Source organism: Teleopsis dalmanni, chromosome X (genome assembly GCF_002237135.1).
Source record: "Teleopsis dalmanni isolate 2A chromosome X, ASM223713v2, whole genome shotgun sequence".
NCBI lineage: Eukaryota > Metazoa > Arthropoda > Insecta > Diptera > Diopsidae > Teleopsis > Teleopsis dalmanni.
Window position 1 is genome coordinate 77,766,494 of NC_051848.1, and position 27,011 is coordinate 77,793,504.

Sequence of the window (27,011 nt, forward strand, 5' to 3'; positions counted from 1 at the left end):
ATTATATCTTTAAATATTGTCAACATTAAAAAACTTAAAACCCAACACAATACACATAATACCCTCATATACACATGTACTGATATGTAAGCCCATTGGATTTTCACTACTTAGTTGACTTTGTTACAGTTCCTTCGAGCTCAAGGGATGAATTTAATCTTTGTAATGATGATATCCGTTCGTTGTTTATTTTATTATTATTATTGTTTGTGTTGTTGTTTTAGCTGTGACTGCAACTGTTGAAATGATTGTTGGTGTTGTTGTTTTACTCAAGTGGTAAAGTGCGTTTGCACTTGAAATTGTCAGCAGGTGCTGAGCAATAGCAATGTATCTACAAAGGAAGAAAAATAGAAACAATTGCAACAATCGCAGAATTGTTTTATGGTCAATAAGGACTGAAATGAAATTGAATTCAATTAAGTTGTGCTCAAAGCTGATCCAAAAACTAACTGTTAAGGACATTTACAATTGGGATAAAAACAATTAAGTGCCATTATTTCTCAATGTGTAACATTTGCAATACGTAAACAAATATGCACTTGCTCACGACAGTGCATGCATAACCATTAATATTTTATTGTTTATATAATAAAAATGCAATTGCACTTAAGTGTCAGTATCGGAAATTGCATGGCATTTATTTTTCCAGGGTTGATGCCATTCATGTATATTTTATAAGCATGTTCATTTGTAGTATTTCTCTACTGTAGTAATATGATGTAATGCCTTTTGAGTTTTTACTGATTGATTGCAGTTTGGCATTTAGTTCATTTAAGCCAACACCTTTTTATGAATAAAAAACGTTTCCCATCCTAAAAATGAACACTCATTTCTAATAATTTTTTTAAACTTAAAAAGTAAAAATTAATTTAATTGAATGAAATCAATTTTTATTATAGATTAATTTATTTATTGTATCTTATCTTGCAGTGATATTAGCAATATGTTTATCTTAACATCAGTTACGAGGGCGGGTTGATAAGTCAGTGACTTTTTGAATAAAACAAATTTTTTTCGGCAATTAAACATTTTATTTTTCTACATAATCACCTTTTAGCTCGATACATTAAATCCAGCGTTTTTCTAATTTTCTTATATCCTCCAAATAATAGGTCTTCTTAAAGTTCTCAAAATACGCGTTTGTTTCGGTAATGACTTCTTCATTCGACTCAAATCTCTTACCGCCCAGCCATTTCTTTAGGTTTGGAAACAGAAAATAGTCGCAGGGGGCTAAGTCTGGAGAATATGCTGGATGGGGTAGCAGTTCGTATCCCAATTCGTGGATTTGGGATCGTAATGCTTAATCAGCACACGAAATTCAGTTTTTTCCATTTTCGTAAAAATTCACAGGGTTGTCTGCTTTAAATGGCTATCAAACACCAACTGAACGACGTAGCTTGCTCAAAATTAAAAGTTGCCCACTAAGCGGGAAATTCAAAACGTCACAGGCTTGTCAAACATCCCTCGTACATAATATTACAATTACTATTTTAGTTGTACAATTTTTTTTTTTCAATTTATAAATTATTTATTGAATCTTCCATTTAAAACCTAACAATAAGTAGGTGAAATCTTAAAATTAAATTTATTTTTTCCCTAGACCATTGCTTCGGAAAAAACTATTGAGAGATTAAATAATTCACAATAAAATTAGGTTGGAAATTAAAATTAAAATTAAATTAAAATCAAATTAAAAATCAAAAATCACATTTAATATAATCAAATAAATTTATATTAAAATATTATAAATTAAGTAGAGTTAGCAGATGTTAATTGTGCCCTTCGTTTTTAAACGTTTGTGGCCTTTATTCAGTAGGAGGTTATAAACTGCTTGGTTAGGGTGATCTTCTAACTCTAAAAGGTACTAACGGCTACATCGAGCAGATTCATCTATTACTGTTGGTCCACCCAAGTCTCTATGAAGGTTAGTATTTATAAGCCACAGTGCACCTGTTATTATTCTTAGGATTTTAGATTGCAGTGTTTGCAGTTTTTCGATATTTGATGGCATCGCTGTTCCTCACATTTGAATTCCGTAAGTCCATTTAGGATTTATTATCGTCCTGTATAGCAGAATTTTGTATTCAAGTGGTAGCTTAGATAACGTGCCCATAAGACAATGTAATGAACTTAGTTTTATATATATTTGTGTCTTTTTAGTCTCTATGTGTTTATTCCAGGTTAAACGTCTATTTAGATATATTCCTAAGTATATTCATTAATTGTAATATTGGGACAGTTTCTTAGTCTTAGAGCAAACGTTATGTGGGTGCATTTTTGTTCATTGACTTTGGTACGCCATGCGGATAACAATTGCTCGAGTTGGTGAACATGATTTTGAAGCATACGTTGTGCTTTTGCGGGGTTTTTGGGTGCACTTAGTATTGCTGTGTCGTCAGCAAATGTTGCAGTAAAAGAGTTTTCCGAAGTTTGCATGTCGCTTGCATACAGTATAAGTGCAATAGCGAACCTATTACACTTCCTTGAGGAACTCCTGCTTTGATAAGACAAGGTTCTGAAACAAAGCCTTTATATCTTAGACTAAAACTTCTTTTACTTAAGTAGTTGTTTAACAAAAGGTGAGTGTTGTAATTTCATGTATTAAGCCTTCATACCATACTTTATTAAACACTTGGGCTACATCTGTAAATATAGAAGTGCAGTATTGTTCAAATGAGTTTCTAACGAATGATACAATACGATGCACTTGTTCAATTATACTATGTTTAGATCTGAAGCCGAATTGATGTTCCGGAATTATTTCGTTAGCTGAGAGTATTGACATTATTTTTGCTATTAGCAGCTTTTCAAATATTTTTGATAATACTGGAAGGACGCTAATTGGTCTTTAAGATTCTACTTTGGTTTTGTCCTTCACAGTTTTAGGTATCATTACAATTTGTGACATTTTCCAAAGTTTGAGATAAACTGCTTCACCATTGCAACTGAGATGTTATCAGGTCCTATTGTACGATTGTATAATATAAAATGGAAGAGAAAAACTTTATATTACGAGCCTTATATAAATTACTTGGGCTAAGGTATATTGAGATCAATAATGGATTCTCTAAAAAAGTGAAAATGTTATTTCGTTTGGCTGCTTCATTTTGAATAATGAATGAATGATAAGTTATTTTTAAAGGAAAAATATTAGATATAAGTACATTAAGACTGAAAAGTTTTCGGAAATTCTCATTTAAAATTCGCGCGCTGTATATTTTTCGATATTTTAAGTTTATGTAGTTTGGCAGCACTGTCCTTAATTACTATGCCAAAAATGAGCTCGATCTGTCAGACAGTTCGTTTACGGCAGCTGTTGAAACCAGTTCACCTCAGTAGTGCGTTGCGAAATGTCTTCGACGGTCGTACGACCGTCCTGGAAGGCTTTGTACCACTCATAAACTTGAGTTTTCGATAAAACTGATTCCCCATAAGCCTTTTGTAGCATTCGCAACGATTCTGCACACGAAATTTCGTTCGAAACACAAAATTTGATGCAAACTCTTTGTTCAATATTTTTTTCCATTGTTTTTTTCGCAACGCCCTACTGAGGTGAACTGGTTTCAACAGCTGCCGTAAACGAACTGTCTGACAGATCGCGCTCATTTTTGGCATAGTAATTAAGGACAGTGCTGCCAAACTACATAAACTTAAAATATCGAAAAATATACAGCGCGCGAATTTTAAATGAGAATTTCCGAAAACTTTTCGGTCTTAATGTATAAGATTTCCGGCAAGATAAACGCTTTTTGTTAGCCTTTATATTTTTTTACTAATGGTATCGAACTCTATTTTAAGGAAGATCAAGAATGATTTGTAGATTTCGAAATATACTTCCATTTCTAATATACCATTAGGCGAGAATGATTGTTCTCAGTATTACTGACTTTGCTTCTTGAGAGAATTTTAACAATTGAAGCACAAGTATTATAAAATAACTAGATACAATAAGTCTACATAGCATATATACTTATACTTGGTATAAGATGGCCTGAAAGAATAAGAAATGAAGACCTGTGGAGTCGTACACAGCAAGCAACCGTTCCAGTTCAGATTGGTCACACACTTCGAAGACCTGCAAACCATATTGCAAAACCAGCACTCAGATGGAACACACAAGAAGGCATGGTGCACCAGCACACACATGGCGCAGAACTATAGGCAGATAACTTCATAATGCAATATATAACTGATATAATATATCCTGCGAAGCACCCAATAGAGTTAGGCTTAGATCTATGACAGAGACTCTATGCTCCACGAGGAGAAGAGGATAACCGTAAGTAAATAAGTCCATATTGGAATAAAGCCAATATTGTTATAAGACATTGGAAATATAGGTATACTCTTATTTTATTTATTTTTGTGACAACATGTGCTAGAATTTATACTGTTTGAATGAAAAATTGTGGAGAGTTCATCAATAAATAGATTATACATAAATACATTCGTTTGACATTACGAATCGATCTATGGTGTGATCAAAGTAATGACTCAAAAGGTCCGTTTTAAAGGCGTGTCCAATATATTATTTTGTTACGCACGCATCCACGGATCATTGTTCGATTGTATATCGCAGGTTGCGTTCGAGAATCAATTGAGTGTGATTCACAATTCCAATTTAATGAAATCCTTGATTTTTATAGCTACAAAGTCTAAATATATACTCATCATAATAAAATTGTACATATATGTCCATATAATATCATATTCAAATTTTAAACTAAAATTTTTTAAAATTAGTTGCGATGTTTTTTGATTACGTCCACAAATAGTCAAGATCTGTTCGTAGAAGTTATCTGACTTTGTTTAACAACACAATTCTCTAAAAGAGTAATACATTTCTGTTAACACTTTACTAATATTTTACTACAGTATTATAATAGGCTTCTGTTGCGCTAGTAACTTGTTCATGGTAACCAAATTTATAATCCTATAGCAATTAGAAAGCCACATTGGGAGAATATGGTGAGGGGAAATCTGATTCATATAGAATTTTAGTCGTTGTTGTAATCGACTTGAGGCGTGGTGCGTTATGTTAATGAAAGAGTATTTGTTCATGAATAAAATACTATACTTATAATTAATTTTTTAAAAACTAAGTAGACATATCATTTCTTTTAAAAGTACTTAAAAATATATTTAATAATCAGATTTTATTAGTTCGATGTATTAGTATCAGTTTTCTCTCCATAGCTGCAAAATCAAAATTCTTTAAAAAAAAATTATGCACGATATGAATACATAATTTGAGTTCAAAAAAAACTTTTTGGATTAAAATTAGTGTTTTTTAAATTTCATGTACTTTTGAACAAAATTGAATGTGTGGCACATTGTGGTGCAAAATTATTTTTTAAACCTGAAAAAGTTCTGGAGAGGAAATAGTTCAAAAATTTTTCCATGCAAAAATTTTCTTTTTCAGTGTTTATTTCGATGTTCAAAATAAATGAAAGTGGGACAGGATTTTGATTGAAACAAAAAGTTTTGCAAAATGGAGTGCTCTTCTTGTAGGAACCAAAAAATAAGCCCCATATCACCTCCGTTTGGTGGTTTTTTGTGTACTAATGGTCATATGAACTGTGTAACATGTGCAGATGTAAGTCCTGGCGTTTGCCCCATTTGTCATGCACTTGAAAAGTTCGTGGAACTTAGATTTACGACAGAAAACATAACCACTGAACCGACTCCAGATATTGATTTTGAATATATACCGAATGTAACAAAAGCACCAATCGAATTGTTAAATAGGAAAAGAGCGCCCGAACTTCAAATTGATGTGATACCAATTAAAAAGTCAAATTACACTAGTAAGGTTCCAAACTCAACATCTATGATAAAATCAATTTCTGACTACGATGTACGTAACAGAAAGCAGAACTTTGACTTCGGAGCGTTAAATAAATCCAAACTTATTACAAGTAGTCCTCCAAATATCAGTAAACAACGCGATGCATTAAGATCAAAACGCGAACAAGAAAGGCGTGCAATTACTTATCGCAAACCAATTCTCCTAACACCAGCTTCTAGTGTTGTAACCGTTTGTCACAAGGAGGATTACTTGAATGTTAGCAGAGCACGTATGGCTGCTAGAAGAGTTAAAGAGCAAAGGGGAATTCAGTTTTTAAAGGTATTTGCTTAAATAAAAATTTCTTAATGATGTATAAATAATAAATTGTGATAAAAAAAATGTAGGAGCGGTGTGAGAAAAGGGGAATACCTTACGATTTTAAGCTAACTGCTGAAAAGAGAGAAATAAAACCTCTTGGTTTGGAGACAAAGAAAACGGAAGATCAAAGCAAAAATGTTTTGGTAAGTAGGTGATGTATATGGTAACAATAAGTTACATCTCAAGTACATGATTTATTAGAATGCAGTTAATCGTTCATCGAGCTCGAAAAACTTAATTCAAAAAGCTGGTATTTTAAATAAAATTCTTGAGGAAAGCAACAAGAAACTCCAAGTTCGTGTTTTCTTTCATTTTATTGCTTAACATATTTGCATATAAATATTTCTCTCTTCTTACAAGTATACTAATTAAGACCACTGTTCTCTATTTATAGGCAAAGGATTTTGTAAATGACAATAAAAAACTTTCCGAAACAAGGCATACTGGTGGAACTTCCGAAGATTTAGTAAATTGATGTGCTTTTATACGTATAAATGAATAATAATAAACGAATTTTTTAGTCATATGAAAGGTATGTCGCTGAGACAATTGCAAGGTTTCCTCGTCTGATTAAACCGATTATTCCTGGTAGCCATCAAAGGAAAACTTCAGAAAATCTCAAAAAAGCAAGAGACATGGTATTTATGTATATATTTAAAAAAAAAATTACGCATATTCATAATTATGAAATAAATAGGTAAACAAAATGGTTGACAAAATGATAGCAAAAAATAAAAGTATTGAAACAGATGAGAACTCTGAACCAAAAAGCGAAACTGAAGAAATTTTAACAATATCAACTGAAGCAGCCGAAGTAACAATAATGTTAATATATATTAAATAGACACTCTCATAATTGTTTAATTATAGATGGAGAAAAACAAAAAACAAGATACATCATCTATGATAATAAAGAAGCAAAGCAAAGAGATTCAAAAAAAATTGGAATCGATTAGTGAGTCAATAAGAGATTCATTTGATAATCCAATTGAAGTCACGAAGACAGAATTAGATAAATCCAGTAAAAATGAAACTGAAAAGAAAACTCACGAAAGCAAGGATGTCGAATATCGTCCTGTTAGTGAAAAAGATGAGAATTTAAATATTTTTCATGTTGAAAATAAAAATGCGTTAGACTTAACTACAAAATATGACCAGGATGTAATTAATACAACTTTGAATGAAACTAAAGACGATTTAAGTACGAATTCTAGTACAAAAACTGAAGATGATCTCAAAAAAGGAAAGAAAAAGAAGCCAAAGGTTAGAATATAGTTATATATAAAATAAAAGTGAAAATGCACTTTATAAAATAAGGGTAGATTTTGGTCAAATTAAAAAATATGGTATGTCTCGATCTATATTTTAGGTACACGCATTTATAATAAGTGCACACAGAACTAATAAGAGTAGCTTATCTACTTTGAATATATTTTTTATAATTGTGTATTTAAATTATTTCAAAAACTTGATACTTAATAAATGGTAGGTTGGTAGTGTTGGCTATTTATGAGATCACGCTTAGATCTGAAATATCTGTAGTTATATCAAATTTGATTTTTAAAGGCAGTTAGTGATGATACATGTTGGTTTATATGATTGTATCATTTGTATAGAGTTTATGAGATAGTTCAGTATCAGCGACGAAGTTCAGCCCTTCAAGATTTGGGTTAAATTGAAGCTGAATATATTATGAATTTATACGCATAAATATTGTTTGATTTTGTTTTTCATATATCTATTCGTATATATTCTTGATTTTAGGAAAAGCAATCCGATTTAAGACATGTTGGTGGTGGCGTGGAATCAAGTTCTTCAACACAAGATTTGAGCGATGATAATACAGTAATATATTTAATTACAAGTAGAAATATAATTGTACGTACAGTTATTTTATTAGGAATCATCAGCTACGACGGTTATAGATCGTAATAATCCCGAAGTACCAAATGAACAAAATTGTAGTAAAAAATCGAAGGAAACCGAAGAAACTGTATGAGATATAATTGTATTGCATATAACTTTCTTAAGATTTTATATTTTACATATGTTTTAGGAGAGTAAAAGTAAAATACCAAAAAAAAGTCGTTCTACTTCTAAAGCATCTAAAGTCAATTCTAGTAAAGAAGTCATAGAAAGTGATACTGGTAAAACAAGGAAGACGAAGACTACTGATAGTAAGTCGAGTAAAATGCAAGGAGAACGAAAAGGTTTAAATGCAGATAAGTTGCAGGTATGCTATTATTATGCGCTTTCATAAAAAATTTGTAAATTTCAATGTACTGAAAAAAAAATTAATTTGAACGGCTGAACAAAACAAAAAAGAGGATGTCTTCCAGTATATTATCATCGAATTGTTGTTTCTATAGACACATAAGACCAATATTGAATGCATCGGAATAATTGATAAATCTGTTGAAATAGTTATGCAAGGAATTATTTATTCTGTTGTGGACATAAACATCTGGTTAGGTGACAGGAATTTGCATAAATGGTTATTATACAATAATTTTGAAAGCTTATATTTGATTTGTTCAATTTTTATTTATTAATTGAATAAATTGTACAAAAAATAGTTCTGTTGGGAAGGCATATCGGTAGAAAAACAATTAATAAGTGAATATGACGATGCAAAAATTTTGCCTTTAAGATTAGAATCATTATTAATATTAGTAGAGACGAAAATTACCGCAACCTATTATGGAATAGATTATGGAATTCTTAAAGAATGTATTACCCTCAGGTTATTATTGCACCTAACAAGATCCCTTGGTGTTCAAGATTGAATATCTAATTTGTTTCAATGGAAACCGATTTCGGACTCTAAACCTATCTTTTACAACCTTTGAAAATGGGCAGACAGGTGTTAACAGGATGGATTTTATTAAATTTTGTATATGTCAGTGTTATTTCATTCCATATTTGGTTGATTATAGTTGGAAGTGATTGTTTGTTTCAAGGAACTGACGTAAGTTTGTAAATAATTAAAGTTTGAGTGCAGTAAGTATTAGCGGTTCCAGCAATATTGTGATTTGTTCGCAAATTTTCAAGAAAGGTTAATGAAAATTATAATACAGTTGAAGAAAACTAAATTCTAAACTCTTTACGATAAATAAGTAAATAAGTATCTATTGAAGATAATTAGGATAGTTGATAACAAAAATAAAAAGTACGTAAAATACTTGTAGTGGTCAAATGGTTTTCATACTGTTGGACTGTGGTTAATTAAAAAAAAAGTGATATTCTTAGAAAGTTTGATCTGTTTAACTCCAACGAAATGGTGTTGATATGTGAAACGAAGAACAAACAAGACACAGTAGTACATGAATCACATTAAGTATCAAATATACTTGTCGTCGATAAGTTAAGTTACGTTCAGAAGGCGCGTGCTGACAGTTGTCACCACTTCCACTCGGAGGCCAATTGTGATGCCCTCAACTATTTTTGCCAGGAGAGGCGAGTTCCTATCCTTTGTTATCCTTATTAAACCATTTGGTTTTCCAGATAAAGTTAAGGAGATCCGATAAGTTTGCTATCGTTATCTCTTCCAAGCCAGTATAAAAGCCTTCCCCAAGACATTGAAGTCACCTTGTTTTCAGTGCTAGCCATCTCATCTGTTAGTTTATTCCCTTCTATAATGCTATATCCAGTAACTCTGCAAACAGAGACTTTGTTATGTTTGATGCTTATCAGTAAAGCGCGACATTTTAATACAATTTTGGATTTAACCGTTTTAGATTCAATTGCTTTCAGTACCGCCTGACTATCTACAAGAATCATGATATTCGAAGAATGAATTGTACTTCATTGTATAAGGTTGGACTGCCTTCTCTGTCTAGCTGCTTGTACTGTTATCCATCTTTGAGCCATCTGTGAGAGAGCTATCTGTCACAGATTCAAGATCCCAGCTACCTCTGGTTGGATAAAGAGTGGAAATTCTGGTATTGAAATCTAGTATTGGTGACATGTAGTCTGTAACAGAATCTAAATCCGCGTTGACTGAGCCGCGGCTAAATTGCATTTTTTGTTCAACGTCTGTCATCAGACGAGGGACCTGTAAATAATGATGGGTCTGATGATCGTCATGTACATTCCATAGACTACGTACGCTGACAATTCCCATCGATTCCCATAAGTCTTCTTGCAGTCTTCGTGGAGAGTACTTTCTACCGATATACCTTTTCGGTATGCGTGTTGTGTGATGTCCATTGTGCGGATACTGATCTTTCCTCTAATATACAAGTTATTTTTTGCAGCAAAGTGATTAAGCTGTTTCGCTTTCGGAATAAAAAGCACCCTAACTTAAGTATCTTGAAAAAATGTGCACTAGATGAGGAAATACGCTTTCGGTGTTGTAACATGACAGGTATGATTCCATTTGGTCCCGACGATTTGTAAGGATTGAAAGAAGATTAATTGCCCAAGTAACTATCTCTGCTTACAATATTTACGACGTCAGTCCTAGCTGCTTGAACAGGATTTAACTGTGATTCACAGCCAATTAAGTTGGTGCAGCCTGGAAAGTGTGTCATCATTAAAATATTAAGGGATTCCTGACTTGAATCTATTTATGAGCGTCTGGCGTTTTAATACTTGCTAGAGCTGTTAGATCTCTTCTTGCAGGCTGCTCCTTGCCTTCTTGAAGAGTTTAGTGGTTGTAGTTCGCATCAAAAACTAGATTATCACTTTCCGTCTTCGTTATTGCCGTCATCAGCCGCGCCTTAACAATGTGCCAACTCTTAGGCGATATTTTCCCATCAGGGTCAACTTTGTTTATGATGGATACTTGCAGCGCTATTGGTGACTCAAAAGGTGTCGAGGGATTTTGGCTTTTTTAAATCTTTATGTGTCTCTTTCTCAGACCGTGCTCTCTTTGTAGCTTTGCCCGAAGAAGAGGAGGGTAACCTTGCAGAATATCTTGCGGGTTTGGTTTTTGGTGGCAGCTGATCTTGACTACCTCAATGGATCCACTTTACCTTTAGTTGAAGCGATATCGTTAATGGATTTTGCTTCGAGTTTAGCTTGTCCTTGTTCTGCTGATGAGGAAGCTGTGTCGGGATTCTTCTCGAATTTTGATGCAGTATTTTCATGCTTCCTGACTAGATCCTTCTTCCTCTTTGTGAAGAAGTTGGAGTCTAGTAGATCGAGCGTCTGTAGCCATTTTTGGGCTTCTGCTCTCTTGCAACTACTCTCTGCGACTCCATTCCCGGCATTAAAGCCTTGTATCAGGAGGTCTGAGGAGGATCAAATAGCAATTTCTTGATATCTAAACTGATGTCATCGACGTTGCTAGCCTGTGATAATGAGTCATCGTCGGTTGCTGCATCCATGCGTAAGTTCAGAAATCGAGATCTGATTTGATCTCCTTCAGCCTCCCCCTAAAATTTTACCCAGTAGTCTTTGAAAATGCTTGTGTAGTAAAATATTCATATAATACATAAACAATCAAGAAATTTAAGAATTTTAGTTAATCAAAATAAAATTGATTTAAATCAAACTGTCTGTGAAAAATTAATATTACTTAAAACTTTAAAAAAATTTTTTTTAGTTAATGTAATTTTCATTTATATCATAGGTATCAAAGGCAGAGCATACAAAATCTACAACACAAAAACGAAAACCTAAAATTATCAAAGAAGAAGATAATTTGAAATTAGGTTCTAAAGCGACGGGAATTAAAAGTAAAGGCGTAAAGTCAAAAAAAGACGACATAGTGGGCAAGAGATCTGTAATTAAAAAATCCGAAGTTTATGAAAAACTAATGGTAACAAGATTCGATTTTTTAACATTAAAAATATTTTTCGAGAAGTCATCAACTAAAATTCATTTTGTTATTATTACTCGTAATATTTTTGAAAGATGCTTATTTTTTCTTCTATCCTAATACTTAACGCAACTTATTTGTAAATCTAATCTTGATGTTTTAAAATTTGTTCCTGAGCTGGTATTCGAAACAAGGATATCATGTTTTAGCAATGCAAGAGCATTACATACTTAACCCATAGCCGATGTCTATAGATATATTTGTTATTTAAAGATGTATATTTTAAGTTTATTATACTTATATAAACTTATTTACCGCCTACAAATATGTTGCTAAATCGAAATTTAATTTTAAAAAATGACTACAGTTTTAAGATCTGTTTGAAATATTTTCGTAAATGGTGCTGAGTTTTATTAAAATTTATTTGACTATTTTCTTATCATTGACTTAAAAGGGGGCAGTTCTTCGAAAAACAGGAATTGAAACTAGCGATGAGGTAAACTCAATTATATTTAAATTTTTTTAAAATATGTTATTAATAAATTTTTGTTCATTAAAACAGAAAATAGAGTCCCCAGCCAAACCACGCAAAACCCGCGCCAAGGGAGGACAGAGCAAAGATGTTGATGGCATTAAGGTAAGTTCAAATAGTTGAAATAAATTAAACATATGATGTATTTAATCAAAGAAATTTAAATTTAATATACATATAAAAAAAATATACAGAAAAAAGACAAATCTCCATCGAAGTTGAATAGCTCAAAGAAAGGCTCGATTCTCAAAAAGGCTGATGTAAGTTTAATGCATGACATTTAGAAATCAAATTATATTATAATATTGTATAATTTTATAATCTAATAACTTAATGACTCAGTCTGAATCAGCTCCCACTGATAAAATCGGTAATTATGAGGAAGACTTTGAACAAAATCTTGAAAAAGCGAAAAAAAAGGCATATATTAGCATTTTAAAACCTGAACCTGATCCAATTTCAAAACGGAAACGTGTAGCTAAAAAGGTCTCGTTTTTAAATAAAGATACTGTATATCATTTGAAGGTAAGAGACCAGTCTTAACGACTGACTTTGAATAATACGTTTCTTGCAGGCTAAGACCAAGACCGTTCGCGTATCAAAAGCTGCTAAAGTAACGGAGTTACCAAAGGTAAATACATAACTATTTTAAATATTTAAATTATTTGAATGCTCATCTCTAATGATGTGGTTTTTTAAAATGAGTTTTTAAAAATATATTATATACTTATAATCTTGTGGACACTTAAATCATAATTTTAAATATATTTTTTATATTACTTCAATTTTTGTGTAATATTTTTTCAATATGAATTGTTTTGCATATTACAATTTTTATTTACTATTTTAAAAAATTAGTGAGATTTGATTTTGTACAAATAATATATATGTACTTGTTTTCAAAATAAAAAATAATTAATAAATAAACTCTTCTAAATGAAATTTTAATTTGTTTTCAGGTGAAAAGTAAAATCAAACCTCTTGTCTCGAAGGTAATAAAGTAAAATACTTGTTAAGTAATTTTTAAAAAAATATTAATTATAACATTAAAACATATAAATTTTAATTTTTTTGTGTACATTGATATCACACTACATTATTACAATTACAGAACTATTTTATTTGTACATATGTACTTGCAGTTTTTCAAAATTATATCTATTTGTAATCTTTTTTTATAGTTTTCTATATATCCGGTTAGGAGTACGTTTGTGAAATATCATTTACTAATTGCTTTCGATATTTATTATGAATGACTTAAGGTCTTTAAGCATATTCCGTTATTATATGTTAGTTGCTAGAACTAAAGGTTCTTAGTACTACCCATGATAAGAAGTAAGAGTTATCATCTCTTAAAATTAAGTGTTGGTATTATAAGCTGGATACATAATAAAATATTTGTAGGAATAGGTACAGCATATATAGATAAATGTAAATAAAAAGCTTATGTTAAAAGTTTAGCTCAATCAAATATAAGCTCCATATCAAGCTAATAAAAAAATAAGCTTAATCAAAATATTCCAACAGATTTCAACTAAAGTATTAAACTAATCTAAAGATTTAAATGACTTAATATATTTTTATATAGAAACAATCGAAAACATCATTGAGACATACAGGTGGAAGCACTGCATCAGATGAGTCATCACTTTCGGATACCACTGAAGAAGTATGAATTAAATATCTTAAAATAATTAGAAGGATAATGTTAATAGATTTGTATCAAAAGTTAAAATTTTAAAATGATAATTAGCATTCAAAAATATTAAATATAATATATATAATTACAGAGTACAAATAACAGAAATCTTTACCAATATACAATTTTAAAAGAGACAGATGGTTCAAAGGTATATTCTTTACATCGCCATTTAACAGAAAACTGATATTTTATATTTTATTTATATTTACATTTATATTTATATTTATATTTATAATTTCCTTCTAAAAACTACTATTAAATTTTGATTTAAATATATTTCATGTAGTGTATACTTCAAGCCATTAGAGATCCAGCAACTACTGAACCAAGACGCTCTAAGGTACAAATAATTTTAGGCGGTACTCCTGCCTAATACAACGCAGTTTATATTCAATTTAAAATTAACAATTAAGTAATAAATACTTTCTGCTCTATTTATAGTCTAAACAGGAAACAACAGAAGATTCAAAAAAATCTACACGCTTAAAGGTAAGAAATGTTTAAGTAGCGGTCCGTTCAAGTAATACACTGTACTCTGTACAATGTACTCTTATAACTTTTTAATTTATAGCTTCTCAATTTATATGTTTTCTCCCCGATGTAACATTATCTCATATATTAAAAGTGTTTATTTATCATCATACTGGTATTATTACTTCCTATATCTATCTATATGATCCATGTCCACACCAGAGAACTGCAATAAGTACTCAACACTCGAATTGTATTCGAATCATTGACCGTGTTTCATTTATATGCATTCAGATTCTCTTTTTCGTATATTCGACTGCATCTGATTCATGCGTACAGCTGACAACGCTTATCCTATGACACTTATAAACACCTACATTTGATACAAAAATAATGCAAGTGATTTATGAATCGTTCATGAGTATTACTTTACAGTCGGCAAAAATTTGCCTGTGTTGAATACAGTGCGTATAATTTCCTACTAAAACAATCCACCATTAGGTCAGCGCTGAAAAAGTAAGCGAACAGGTAATAGCTCTTCGTTTTTATTTTTCTTTGCTTTCGACATTTGTGTTCGACATAGGCAAAATCGGGGTTGAAATTATAAAAGAATGAAGAATAAAAGCATATGAGTATTAAGAATTTCTTGTTTTGCCTGCATTGTATACATTTAGTATGTTTTTGATTTTAGTGAAGTGCGTCATATTAGTGCAGTGAACAATTTTTAACTTATATAAGCAATCGAATACCTCAGCGCTGAAAGACCCGCTGGGATTTTTTGCTTAGCAAACAACAGTATTTACACAAAGTTTTTACTAATGCTACAAGTGATCGAGTCATTCATTTACGATGAGTACATCCATAATCACCTGAGTATATGCTATGATTCATGAATCATTTGTCATTTATGCTATTCTACTTAGAAATGTGTACGTAATCTTGTGCAGCTGATTCATTAGGATCGGCATTCGTTAACGAATATACTTATGAATCATTTTGAAGTCGAGTCTTTTGTGTATGTATATATAATGTATTTTTTATGTACTCTAATATACATATTGGTGTCAGTATTGATATAAGGTCCAGCTTACATTGAGCGAATCTTATCGCTCAGTATTCATTCAAGTACTTATCGTAAACTGTATACATGTTTAATAATATATTATAATATGAATCAATATACGAAATAACCCTTTTACTTCCATGTTATATTTTATAACAAATTCCGCAACTGGGGCACTTTCCCCATTACAAATTATTTAAACGGCTCCTATAAATAAACATTATAAAAAAGACAAATCTAACAACGATTAGGCTCACTGAATATAATTTTTATTAAAGGATGAAGCAGTCGTATATCACGATTTAAAAGATATTTCTTCTATATTTTGATAAATCAACATTTCTTCAAGCCATTGATTTTCAGATCGAAATAAAGATATTGATTTATTTACTGATAATCCTTAGATTCAACAGTAGGATGGACAGTTGTTAAGCTCTAAGTATAGTGACAGTCGTATAAACAATATCAAAGTAAATAGATAAGATATTAGCATTAAATTTAATTTACTAAATATACATCCTCATTCATGTGTATTTAAAAAGTTATGTGTGGGTAAGCACACGTCTTGGCCATGATATCAAGTTCAAAGAGGACAAAATTTCATCATTTATATTGTTCGAATTTTTTTTTTATCATTCCCTACTCATTCATTTTTACGTAAATATTTAAACATATACAGTAATCCCCTCTATAACGCGGTAGATTGGTTCTACGTTATACGAAAACGTGTTATAGGGGTATTCCCATATACCCCGTACACACATGCGTAAAGCTATGCGAAGCTAATTATTATATGGCGGAATGTCCTTGTTATACGGGGGATTGAAATCGCGTAATATGAAAACGCGTTATAAGGGAGATTACTGCACCTCAAAGTGGTTTTATAGTCTTCATTTCACCAATTTTCGTATAGGTCCGTTTGATGTAATTATAATATTTTTGTTTTAGTCAAAAACCAAAACAAAAAAAGGAGACTCTGATGATAAACGTGGTACTTCTGTAAAGGTATGTTCCTCAATTAATATGTAAAAATATACTTTCACAAATGAATAAAACAAATATTTTTATTGAAGTAGATAAAAAATAAACGTCTTAAACTCAATAACAATAATTTGAGTTCTCAATATGGGATCTAAATCTAAATTGTAAAATGAGTTAAAACTTATAGCAGAATTGCTTCTGAATTTTACAAATTAATTACTAATTACAGAACAAAAATTATGTTGCTAATTTAAAACATAATAACACGATCTTTAACACTTTCTGGCAAGGCTAGGAATATAATAGAAATCATTCAAGGAATTATGACCAATTAATTATAACATAGGTTCCTGTTTAACATACATTAGGCATATAACATAATACATATGATTATCACTTAAATAAACACCCTGATAATGATATATAAGGGTGTTATATATATGAAAATCTTAAGACTCATTTGATATTATTATTGAATAGTTTTACTAACAAAATCCGGTTCAGAATTTACAATAGCTGATGCACTCTTATTCAAACACTTTCATTGGTTTAATTGACACCATCACAGAACTTCTCCAAGAGTTACAAAAAGTTATCCTACAAAAAGTTCATAGTCTTCAAAATTTAGGCCAAGTCATTGATTCTGTAACTGATAATTATTCAATATTTTTAATTTTTCCTTATTAGAAAAATTGTATCTATTTAAATTTTAATTATTCACATTTTTTGGATTTAAAATAATTTACAAAAAGAGTTTATAATAATACTAAAATTATGCTGAATCAAATTCGAAGTGCATATCAAAATGTATAATTTAAAAAAAGTGCGCAATTCAGATTTCTCGACCGCGATTATAGTAGAAGAAGGATAATAGATGACTCAAGCTATATGTCGATTTAATTCACTTTTAATTGTTTACCTTCTACAACAACTGGAAATAACAAGTAAACGTGTCTGAGAAATTGGAATTGTGATAAAAAAAAATTATATCTGGTGTAAAATAGTAATATTTTTTTTTGAACCAGGAGTGTGGATTAGAAGGGGCTTAAACCCTTCTGTTTATACGCCTCTCTATAATATATTAAATTATTTCTTTTGAATTTTCAATATAGTCTAAAACCGAAGAAGAAGCTCCCAATCGCAAAGTGAAGGGTTCGAAGGTGAGATAAATAGCATAACTTATGTTTATACGCCTCTCTATAATATATTAAATTATTTCTTTTGAATTTTCAATAAAGTCTAAAACCGAAGAAGAAGCTCCCAATCGCAAAGTGAAGAGTTCGAAGGTGAGATAAATAGCATAACTTATGTACTCACTTAGAGTTCTCAATTTTTTTTTTAGTTAAAAGCCAAAAAAACAAAAGACGAATCCGATACGGTAAGGATTTCATAATTAAATACTAATTGCAATGCTTATAGATTTTGGGGGTATGTTTCTTCAAGATTTCTTTTTCATTTTATTTTTCTTCCTTAAGATTAGGAGGAAACATATTTGAAATGTTTCCTATATTAAAATTAGAAAACATGAAGTTATCACAAAGAAAATGGTCCTTGTCAAATCGATATGAGTTTTTGTCATTTCTTGAAACAATGATTTAATTCTCATATTTATGACACGTCATAAACAAGTCCCTGTACATTATACAATTTATTTAATTTGCTTTTGATCCGTATCTATGACTTCAGTAACGATTTGATTGCCTCATGATGTTTTTCTTATTACAGCCAAAACCTAAGTCAATTCAGAAGCGAATAAAGCTGAAATCAGATGAACAACCTTCAGGCTCCACAACGGTAAGCTATTTAAATAACTTATGTCCTTTGTGATAAATCATATATAATATTTGTATTTCTGGTTTTCATAAAAAGGAAACCTCTTTATGAAGATAAGGTTTCTATGAGAAGTTTATGTTCATACCATACAAACTTAAAGCTTTATATAGATTAGGTTTCAAATCTTTAAACCGGAATTTCTTCGTTTCGATTTTCGTTTCGCTCGAAATGAAAAAAAATATATCGGTTCGGTTCCGCTTTTGGCTCCGATAAAACTAACGGGTTTTTTCAGTTCGGTTCCGGTTCGAAGCCCTGAATTTTTTCTGTTCCAGTTTTCGTTTCGGTTCAAAGCAAAAAATATATCAATTCGGCTCTGGTTTTCTGGTAAAATTTTTTTTTGTACCAGGAGGCTGGGTTAGAAGGGGCTTAAGCCCTTCTGTTTATACGCCACTCTATAACATACATAATTATTTCTTTTGAATTTTCAATGTAGTCTAAAACCGAAGAAGAAGCTTCCAATCGCAAAGTGAAGGGTTCGAAGGTGAGATAAATAGCATAACTTATGTACTTAATTAGAGTACTCATTTTTTATTTAGGTGAAAGCCAAAAAAACAAAAGACGAATCTGATACGGTAAGGAATTTTTATAGATTTTGGGGGATAAGTTTTTTTAAGATTTCCTTTTCATTTTATTTTTCTTCCTTAAGAGTGGGGGGAAACATATTTGAAATGTTTCTTATATAGATATGAGTTTTTGTCATTTCCTGAAACAATGATTTAATTCTCATATTTATGTCACGTTATAGACAAGTCCCTGTACATTATACAATTTGTTTAATTTGCTTTTGTTCCGTTTCTATGACTCCAGTAACGATTTGATTGCCTCATGATGTTTTTCTTATTACAGCCAAAAACTAAGTCAATTCAGAAGCGAATAAAGCTGAAATCAGATGAACAACCTTCAGGCTCCACAACGGTAAGCTATTTAAATAACTTATGTCCTTTGTGATAAATCATATATAATATTTGTATTTCTGGTTTTAATAAAAAGGAAACCTCTTTATGAAGATAAGGTTTCTATTTGAAGTTTAAGTTCATACCATACAAACTTAAAGCTTTATATAGATTAGGTTTCAAATCTTCAAACCGGAATTTTTTCGTTTCGATTTTCGTTTCTCTCGAAACGAAAAAAAATATATCGGTTCGGTTCCGCTTTTGGCTCCGATATAACTAACGGGTTTTTTCAGTTCGGTTGCGGTTCGAAGCCCTGAATTTTTTCTGTTCCAGTTTTCGTTTCGGTTCAAAGCAAAAAATATATCATTTCGGCTCTGGTTTACTGGTAAAATTTTTTTTTGTACCAGGAGGCTGGGTTAGAAGGGGCTTAAGCCTTTCTGTTTATACGCCACTCTATAACATATATAATTATTTCTTTTGAATTTTTAATGTAGTCTAAAACCGAAGAAGAAGCTTCCAATCGCAAAGTGAAGGGTTCGAAGGTGAGATAAATAGCATAACTTATGTACTTAATTAGAGTACTCATTTTTTATTTAGGTGAAAGCCAAAAAAACAAAAGACGAATCCGATACGGTAAGGAATTTTTATAGATTTTGGGGGACAAGTTTTTTTAAGATTTCCTTTTCATTTTATTTTTCTTCCTTAAGAGTGGGGGGAAACATATTTGAAATGTTTCTTATATAGATATGAGTTTTTGTCATTTCCTGAAACAATGATTTAATTCTCATATTTATGTCACGTCATAGACAAGTCCCTGTACATTATACAATTTGTTTAATTTGCTTTTGTTCCGTCTCTATGACTTCAGTAACGATTTGATTGCCTCATGATGCTTTTCTTATTACAGCCAAAAACTAAGTCAATTCAGAAGCGAATAAAGCTGAAATCAGATGAGCAACCTTCAGGCTCCACAATGGTAAGCTTTTTAATTAACTTATGTCCTTTGTGATAAATCATATATAATATACTAAGTTATACTAAGTTATATACTAAGTTGTATTTCTGGTTTTAATAAAAAGGAAACCTTATTATGAAGATAAGGTTTCTATTTGAAGTTCACGTTCATACCATACAAACTTAAAGCTTTATATGGATTAGGTTTCAACAAGGGCTTCAAACCGGGCTTCAATCGTTCGAAACGATCTGCTTTTGGCTCCGACAAAAATAACGGCTTTTTTCAGTTATCGGGTCGGTTCCGGTTCGAAGCCCTGAATTTTTTCCGTTACAGTTTTCGTTTCGGTTCAAAACAAAAAATATATTATATCGGTTCTGATTTTCGCTCTGACAAAAATATCGGTTTTCGCTTTGGTTCCGGTTCGAAGCCCTGGTTGCGACTGATCATAAAAATTAGGTTGAACACAGCATTGTTTTATTTCGTTAGTTTTGTTTATAAAAAAACACCCTTAAACAGAGAATGAAAAACATTTTCGCACATAATTTTATATAAATGCATATTGCATAAATTGTAGAAAAGTTTTTTTAAAAGAGCTTTTTTCAAAATAATAAGAGCCTGTTCAAAAATAATCCAGATTTTTTAATATACTATATATCTTCTTAAGCCCCTAACCCTAAGACTGTTATACTGCTGGAACTTACACAGACAGACCCTGTCTAAAAGGAGTCTTAACATTCTTTTCTTAAAATTTTGAAAAGGATTAATCAAGTTTTCTATAGATAGCGTTTGATACCGCGTTAAAAATTATATACTTGAAAACCAATTTGTATCTAGTAAAGTAAGTTCCAGCACGTTCCAGCTATAATATATAAAATTGAATAAGGAGTTATATATATTAACATATTGTCGTGGATTATATCGTAAAAATTATTACAAAAATGTTACATCTTAACATTGTCAATTGTCAAGTAATTTATGTTGAGTAAACCAAAAGAAAATAAAGAAAATAATAATAATTTATTCTCTTCTATTAAAGGAAAAGGGCGAAAAGAAAGAAAAATCTCCTGCTGTCAAACGTAAATTGTCGAAGGTAAGATAAGCTGCTTAATGAGTCCTAATAATAAAAGGGATGTAATTACTGGTTTTTAATATAAAGATAAATAATATGAACAACATCTCCATGAATAAAGTAAAACTAAATATATTTGAGGCCACCATCTTAAATGAAAACTAAAGCATTTTGTTTCGAGCCGGGTCGGATTAAGTTTCGTTGACTGATAATGTCTGGCAATGAGTACTATATATATACATTTAAACTTAGTGACACCAATTAGGAATGTATTTAAGACCGCCATATGATTTTATTCAGTGATTGTAAGGAGAGACTGTAATTGTCATTTAAATGTGTCTTAAATATTAATTGCTTCCATCGAACATTTTTTTAAATGTTCCATTTGTATTTAGACAAAACCGGCCATGTATGAATGGCGTACTGGTAGTGCAAAGCTCTTTTTGTTTTTGTTTCTGGCTCTGCAGTTGTAATTTTCGGCCATGCTAATTTTGAAAACATGTTAAGTTAGCACGCCAATGAATACTTTGCAATCCTTTTCAATGAGGAAACTTTTGGATAACACCTAAGTACCTAGTCTTGAACACCTTACGGTTGTTGAAAGTTTAATATCTGTTATACTTCAGTTAAAGAGTGTTTAAAATCGTTGCATACTTCTGTCGACATACATATCGATCTAAATGCCTTCAGTCAAGTATTGTCGGCTGACTAAGTTTATCTATTAGACCTTCCAAACCTTTAAGCTTGAAGCATGTGAAATTTTGACTACGTTCTGTACTGTGAGCTATTTTTTTGCTCAAATGTTTACAGACAACCTTTTGCATAATTTATTGTTTGATCATTCTAGAGATTCTTTGCAACTATTAAAATTATGATAACTCGCAAGACTGCGTGATAATTAGTTGTGAATATTAAACTATTCTAATTATTTCTAATTCTATCTTTAAGCTTACTATGGAAAAGTTGAAAGCTTTGCTTACTGATGGTTAAACAGAATTCTAACCGAAGTATTATCTTTGTATAGGTTTAATCTATAGGTTTAATTAAATATTAATAATTAATATTAATTAATTAATTAATTAATATATTAATCTGCTTCTAGTGGTTAATTTTAAAATATTTTACTGTGTAAGACTCAATTTCTTATAAGAGGTAAACCTTAAGATAGTTTTGGGTGCCTTTAAGATTTGATGACGGCTACCGTTTATTTTAACAATCTAATACTAATTAATTATTTTACGAATATGTAACGTTTATGTGCATTTTACGCTTTATAATAATTAGTTAACAAAATATGAAAAATTAATATAATTGTTATATTTGTTCTTTATTTAGTTAAAAACTAAAACAGAAATGACTGAAGATAATGAACCTCAAACGGTAATTGCATTTGAAATATGAACTATAATGAAATGAATAATAATTAATTATATATTAACATTTAATTATTTGAATATATACATTGAGTCTTATATATATATATACATATACTTTACATATATGTATATATTTTACATTACATATTATATATAAAAATATTGATTTATATTTTATATTATCATTTCATAAAATTCATTTGAAATGATGAAATCAAATATATCCTAAAATATATCTTCATTATATAAAGAAAAAACAGTCCTTGAAAAACAAATCGGTTACTCAGAAGACAAGTAAAGCAGTAGAAAGCAATAAAACCGAAAAGGAAAAAAAAGAACAAAGGTAAAAATAGATAAACAAAAAAAGAAACTTATTAAATAATCTTAAAAAAAAATGAGATATATTACATATATATTGTATAAATAATATTAATTTTGAGTTTTTATTTCTTAGGCTGTATAAGAAAAAGGAATCCACTGCTAACACTGCTAAACCAACTAACAAGGAATAACCTAACGTTTAAGAATATTTAATTTAAGTTTATTTGTTTAGATTTTTTGTAGTTTTATTATTCGATTATATTTTTATATTTATCTACTTAACATATTATTTAACACCATGAAATATGTGAATTTCATGCTTCTGATACACCGTCATCATAAAAAGTAAATATCCGAATGAGTCCTGATTAGTGGCAGCATCACATTGATTGAACATATGCTGTAAATCACGTCTTATTGATCTATAGTGACTATACTTATAAAATATAGGTGATATTTTATACAATAATTTACACAAACTTACAATGCAAGCGGCTATCTATTCAGTACGAGCAGGATGAAATCAAAATATATCTGACAGATTCAAAAATTGTTAAAAATTCACAAATCCCAAATCACCAAATCCACAAAAAACAATAAAGTTCATTATTTTAAAAGAAACAATAGAACAACGACTTCTCATTCAATCATTTTTGGTAAAGGATTTATTTTAATATAAAATATATATTAGTAGATATAATGGATTCGGGCAAGATTCCCATTTTTGAAGTAAGTTTTTCCACTCCGCTATATTTTCACATTCTACATTCTAACAAAAACCACACCAACTCATATATATTAATGAATATATGTGTCAACTGGTTTTTATGTAATTTCCAATTTTAAACCTCGATGTCTCAAGATATCGAAACTATATTGCCATATGTTACAACGATGTAAAGGAAGTTGCTTAAAATAGGTACCATTCTTTAAGTTACTGTCCGTACGATAACTAATGTTCGTTTTTGGCAAATATCTAAACAGATCCGTATTGAAAAAGAAATAGTGCGAAGGAAATACAAGTAGATTGGGTATACCCTTCGGAAGGACGGAAACGAAATAGTACATGTAGTCCTACAATGAAACCCCCAAGGTGCAAGAAACAGAAGATGCCGCAAGATGACATGGCGTAGAGGCGTTAATAATAATAAAAACAGTTAAAACATTTAATGAATTAAGACATATAGCTAGAAACCGAGATTTGTGGAAATTCTATGTAAATAGACTAAGTTCTTAATTTACTCCAAACTGATAAGATGCTAGAATATATCAATAATAATAGTAATAGATAACGCAACCATATAAATAGTTCTGAATTCGTTAGCTTTAAAAATTTTTGTATTAATTAATGTTAACATGAAATAGCCTAATTGGCATATCTAAGAAATTGTATCTCGTTTATCAGGACATAAATGAAAATTTAAGCTATATTTATTTACATTAAAAATCTAACAAAAATAAAATGCCAATACTAGTGATAGTACCGAGAGGTCGTTGAGCAGTGAAAACGTATGCTTAAGAAGCGGTATCCTCTTCAACCAGAAATGCAGAAGCTGCAAGGAAGAAAAGAAAATTAAAACAACTGACTACTTCTTTTATTATATATAGTCTAGGGAACCCGTCAGATGTTGTCCTGCATGATATACTAAGCGATTAGGATATTAAACAAAGTAAGAAATGAGAGACAAATAATGTAATAATTTTTTTATTCTTTATTTTGAAATAACATCAATTTTTCTAAAATCAATTCGTAATAATTAATAATGTTTGTTAAATTTCGTCCTAATGCAAGTTGATGAACAATATTTTTTTAGTCAATTCTTGAGGAGTATAAATGAATAATCTTGACGGTTTTCCAACGCGAGAACACGCCACATATAATTGGCCATGTGAAAAAACCTGATTTTTTAGATCTATCCCACAAATCGACATTGTTTGACCTTGTGACTTATTAATAGTAATAGCAAATGCCAAGCGAATTGGAAATTGCAGCCGTCTGAATGGAATGGGTGAATCTGAAGGGATCATTGGGACTCGTGGCAGCAGAACAGCTTCACCTTCAAATTTGCCATTCTAAATTGTAGCTTCAAGTACATTGCTCATAATTTTTTTTATGACTAATCTCGTACCGTTGCCGTTAGGTGCATTTAAATTCCGAAGCATAATTATAGGTGAGCCAATTTTTAATCTTAACTTATGCGGTGGCATTCCTGGCAAATCCAGCGAATTCAAAAATTCAACAGGATAGTTGAACGATACATTTTAGAGATTTTGAACTTTTTAAACAAATCAAAGTAAGCATGAATAAATTTTAAGTGTCTAATATAAATGTATATGGATACCAAAAAACTGTATAATAATTAAAAAAACATTATCCAGTGGACCAAATTGTGAATCTAAACTATCATTGAATCCACTTCAACACACACAAAAAATTTCATCAAAATCAGTTCAGCCGTTTAGGAGGAGTTCACTGTCAACACACCTGCAATAGAATTATATATATAAAGATATATAAATATATATTTAAATAAATATTTAAATATTTATTTATGTATTTATAAATATATATTTATATATATGAAAAATATTTTCTATCAAACGCACAGTTTGTATTTAAAACTTCGAATTTTATATCCGGGAATATTTTAATAAAAGGGCTCATAACGCCACTTGAACAAAAGTGAAAGCTCTGCCGCCACCAAAAACAACCAACCAATCAACCCATGTTTTGTTATCATAAATTCACTAAGGAGTCTATGGACTCATTAATTCTTTCTATTAGTTTCTCTTATTGAATTTTACTTTGTATGACGGTATGAAAACTATAATTTATCGATGTGCTGGACATTTTTAATACCGCTCCTAACTTTACCAACATTACTTGTAAGCGCTTGAATTTGTTGATTAACACTCAACTTCTAAGCACTGGCATGTAAAATATGTATGAAGGAATGATCATGAAATATATAATATTGATAATTGTGAAATTGTTTGTATCCGAATTAGGAGTTCATTGATACCTTAGCCAATTGTGCTTAATTTGTACAAAAGAGCCCGCATATTCGAACCCGATGCTACAATCGCTAATCTTCTTTTATTACGGCCTTTGTTTTATGCGCTATAATTTCACAAAAATTACTACCACAAATTGAAGGATCAATTTTATAGTCCCAAAATAGCTTCACACGAGCGTGTGTGTATAAAATCCGAGTTTATCGATATTCTCCATGCGATCTGGCAGATACAGCTCAGATACAGCTCAACCCTGCAGACAAGTCTTTCGTGTACTGTACGAGTATTTTTACATTGAATTGCTGTCATCTATAAAAAAATTTATATAGTTTATTTTATGTCTTTTCAATGCAGTTATGTTTTTATTTTTTATGCATTTTTCTTTATTGTGTTTGCTATTATTCTAGGGGTACTCATTTGTATTTGGTAATTTTATTATATGACTTCTGTCCTCTTAGCTGCCGGATGTAGTAGCTGATTTCTTCAGTATAAATTTGTGACTTCCCCTTTAAGATTGATTGGTGGCAGCGACTGAGGCGCGCTATCAATTTTCTTTATAATCTTATTTTATTGCAACATATTCGTCCGTATAGACGATCAAGAGCGTCTATTAAGTAACAGATAAGTTTATTGCATGCGCGGTATGTGCCCGCGCCTCGCAACATTTCATAATTTATGACTGCAACATTCCGTGTAAGTGCGTAGGCGGCAATCGTTTGTTAATTAAATCGCACAGGATGTTATCGATCACTGAGTAAATTAACATTCGATTTAAATATTATCGATGAGGTTTATTCATTTTTCTCAATTGCCACAATTATTGTTTGTAATGAGATATTTCGTTTTATATAGCTTGATCCGCTCCTTATT

General features: G+C 30.6%; 1 protein-coding gene across 10 annotated transcripts; it reads left to right on the forward strand.

Moving 5' to 3' along the window:
* Positions 1–5,170: 5,170 nt before the first annotated feature.
* Positions 5,171–23,715, forward strand: LOC119687762 (myb-like protein X). 10 transcript variants are annotated; one of them, XM_038102215.1, is made up of 36 exons: positions 5,171–6,127; positions 6,193–6,309; positions 6,368–6,460; positions 6,561–6,632; positions 6,688–6,804; positions 6,864–6,980; positions 7,037–7,429; positions 7,931–8,011; positions 8,067–8,159; positions 8,223–8,399; positions 11,742–11,930; positions 12,385–12,426; positions 12,493–12,567; positions 12,657–12,722; positions 12,805–12,987; positions 13,037–13,093; positions 13,422–13,454; positions 14,051–14,131; positions 14,253–14,312; positions 14,451–14,504; positions 14,606–14,653; positions 16,647–16,703; positions 17,792–17,839; positions 17,918–17,965; positions 18,022–18,057; positions 18,405–18,473; positions 18,946–18,993; positions 19,049–19,084; positions 19,359–19,427; positions 19,900–19,947; positions 20,003–20,038; positions 20,313–20,381; positions 21,397–21,450; positions 22,765–22,809; positions 23,057–23,148; positions 23,260–23,715. In XM_038102215.1, the coding sequence occupies exons 1-36, from the start codon at positions 5,492–5,494 to the stop codon at positions 23,315–23,317; spliced, it is 3,597 nt and encodes a 1,198-aa protein (XP_037958143.1). In that variant the 5' UTR covers positions 5,171–5,491; the 3' UTR covers positions 23,318–23,715. The 10 variants fall into 10 exon arrangements, with proteins under 10 accessions (XP_037958143.1, XP_037958146.1, XP_037958144.1 ...); XM_038102218.1 differs by lacking the exon at positions 17,918–17,965; XM_038102216.1 differs by lacking the exon at positions 17,792–17,839.
* The last annotated feature ends 3,296 nt before the right edge of the window (positions 23,716–27,011 follow it).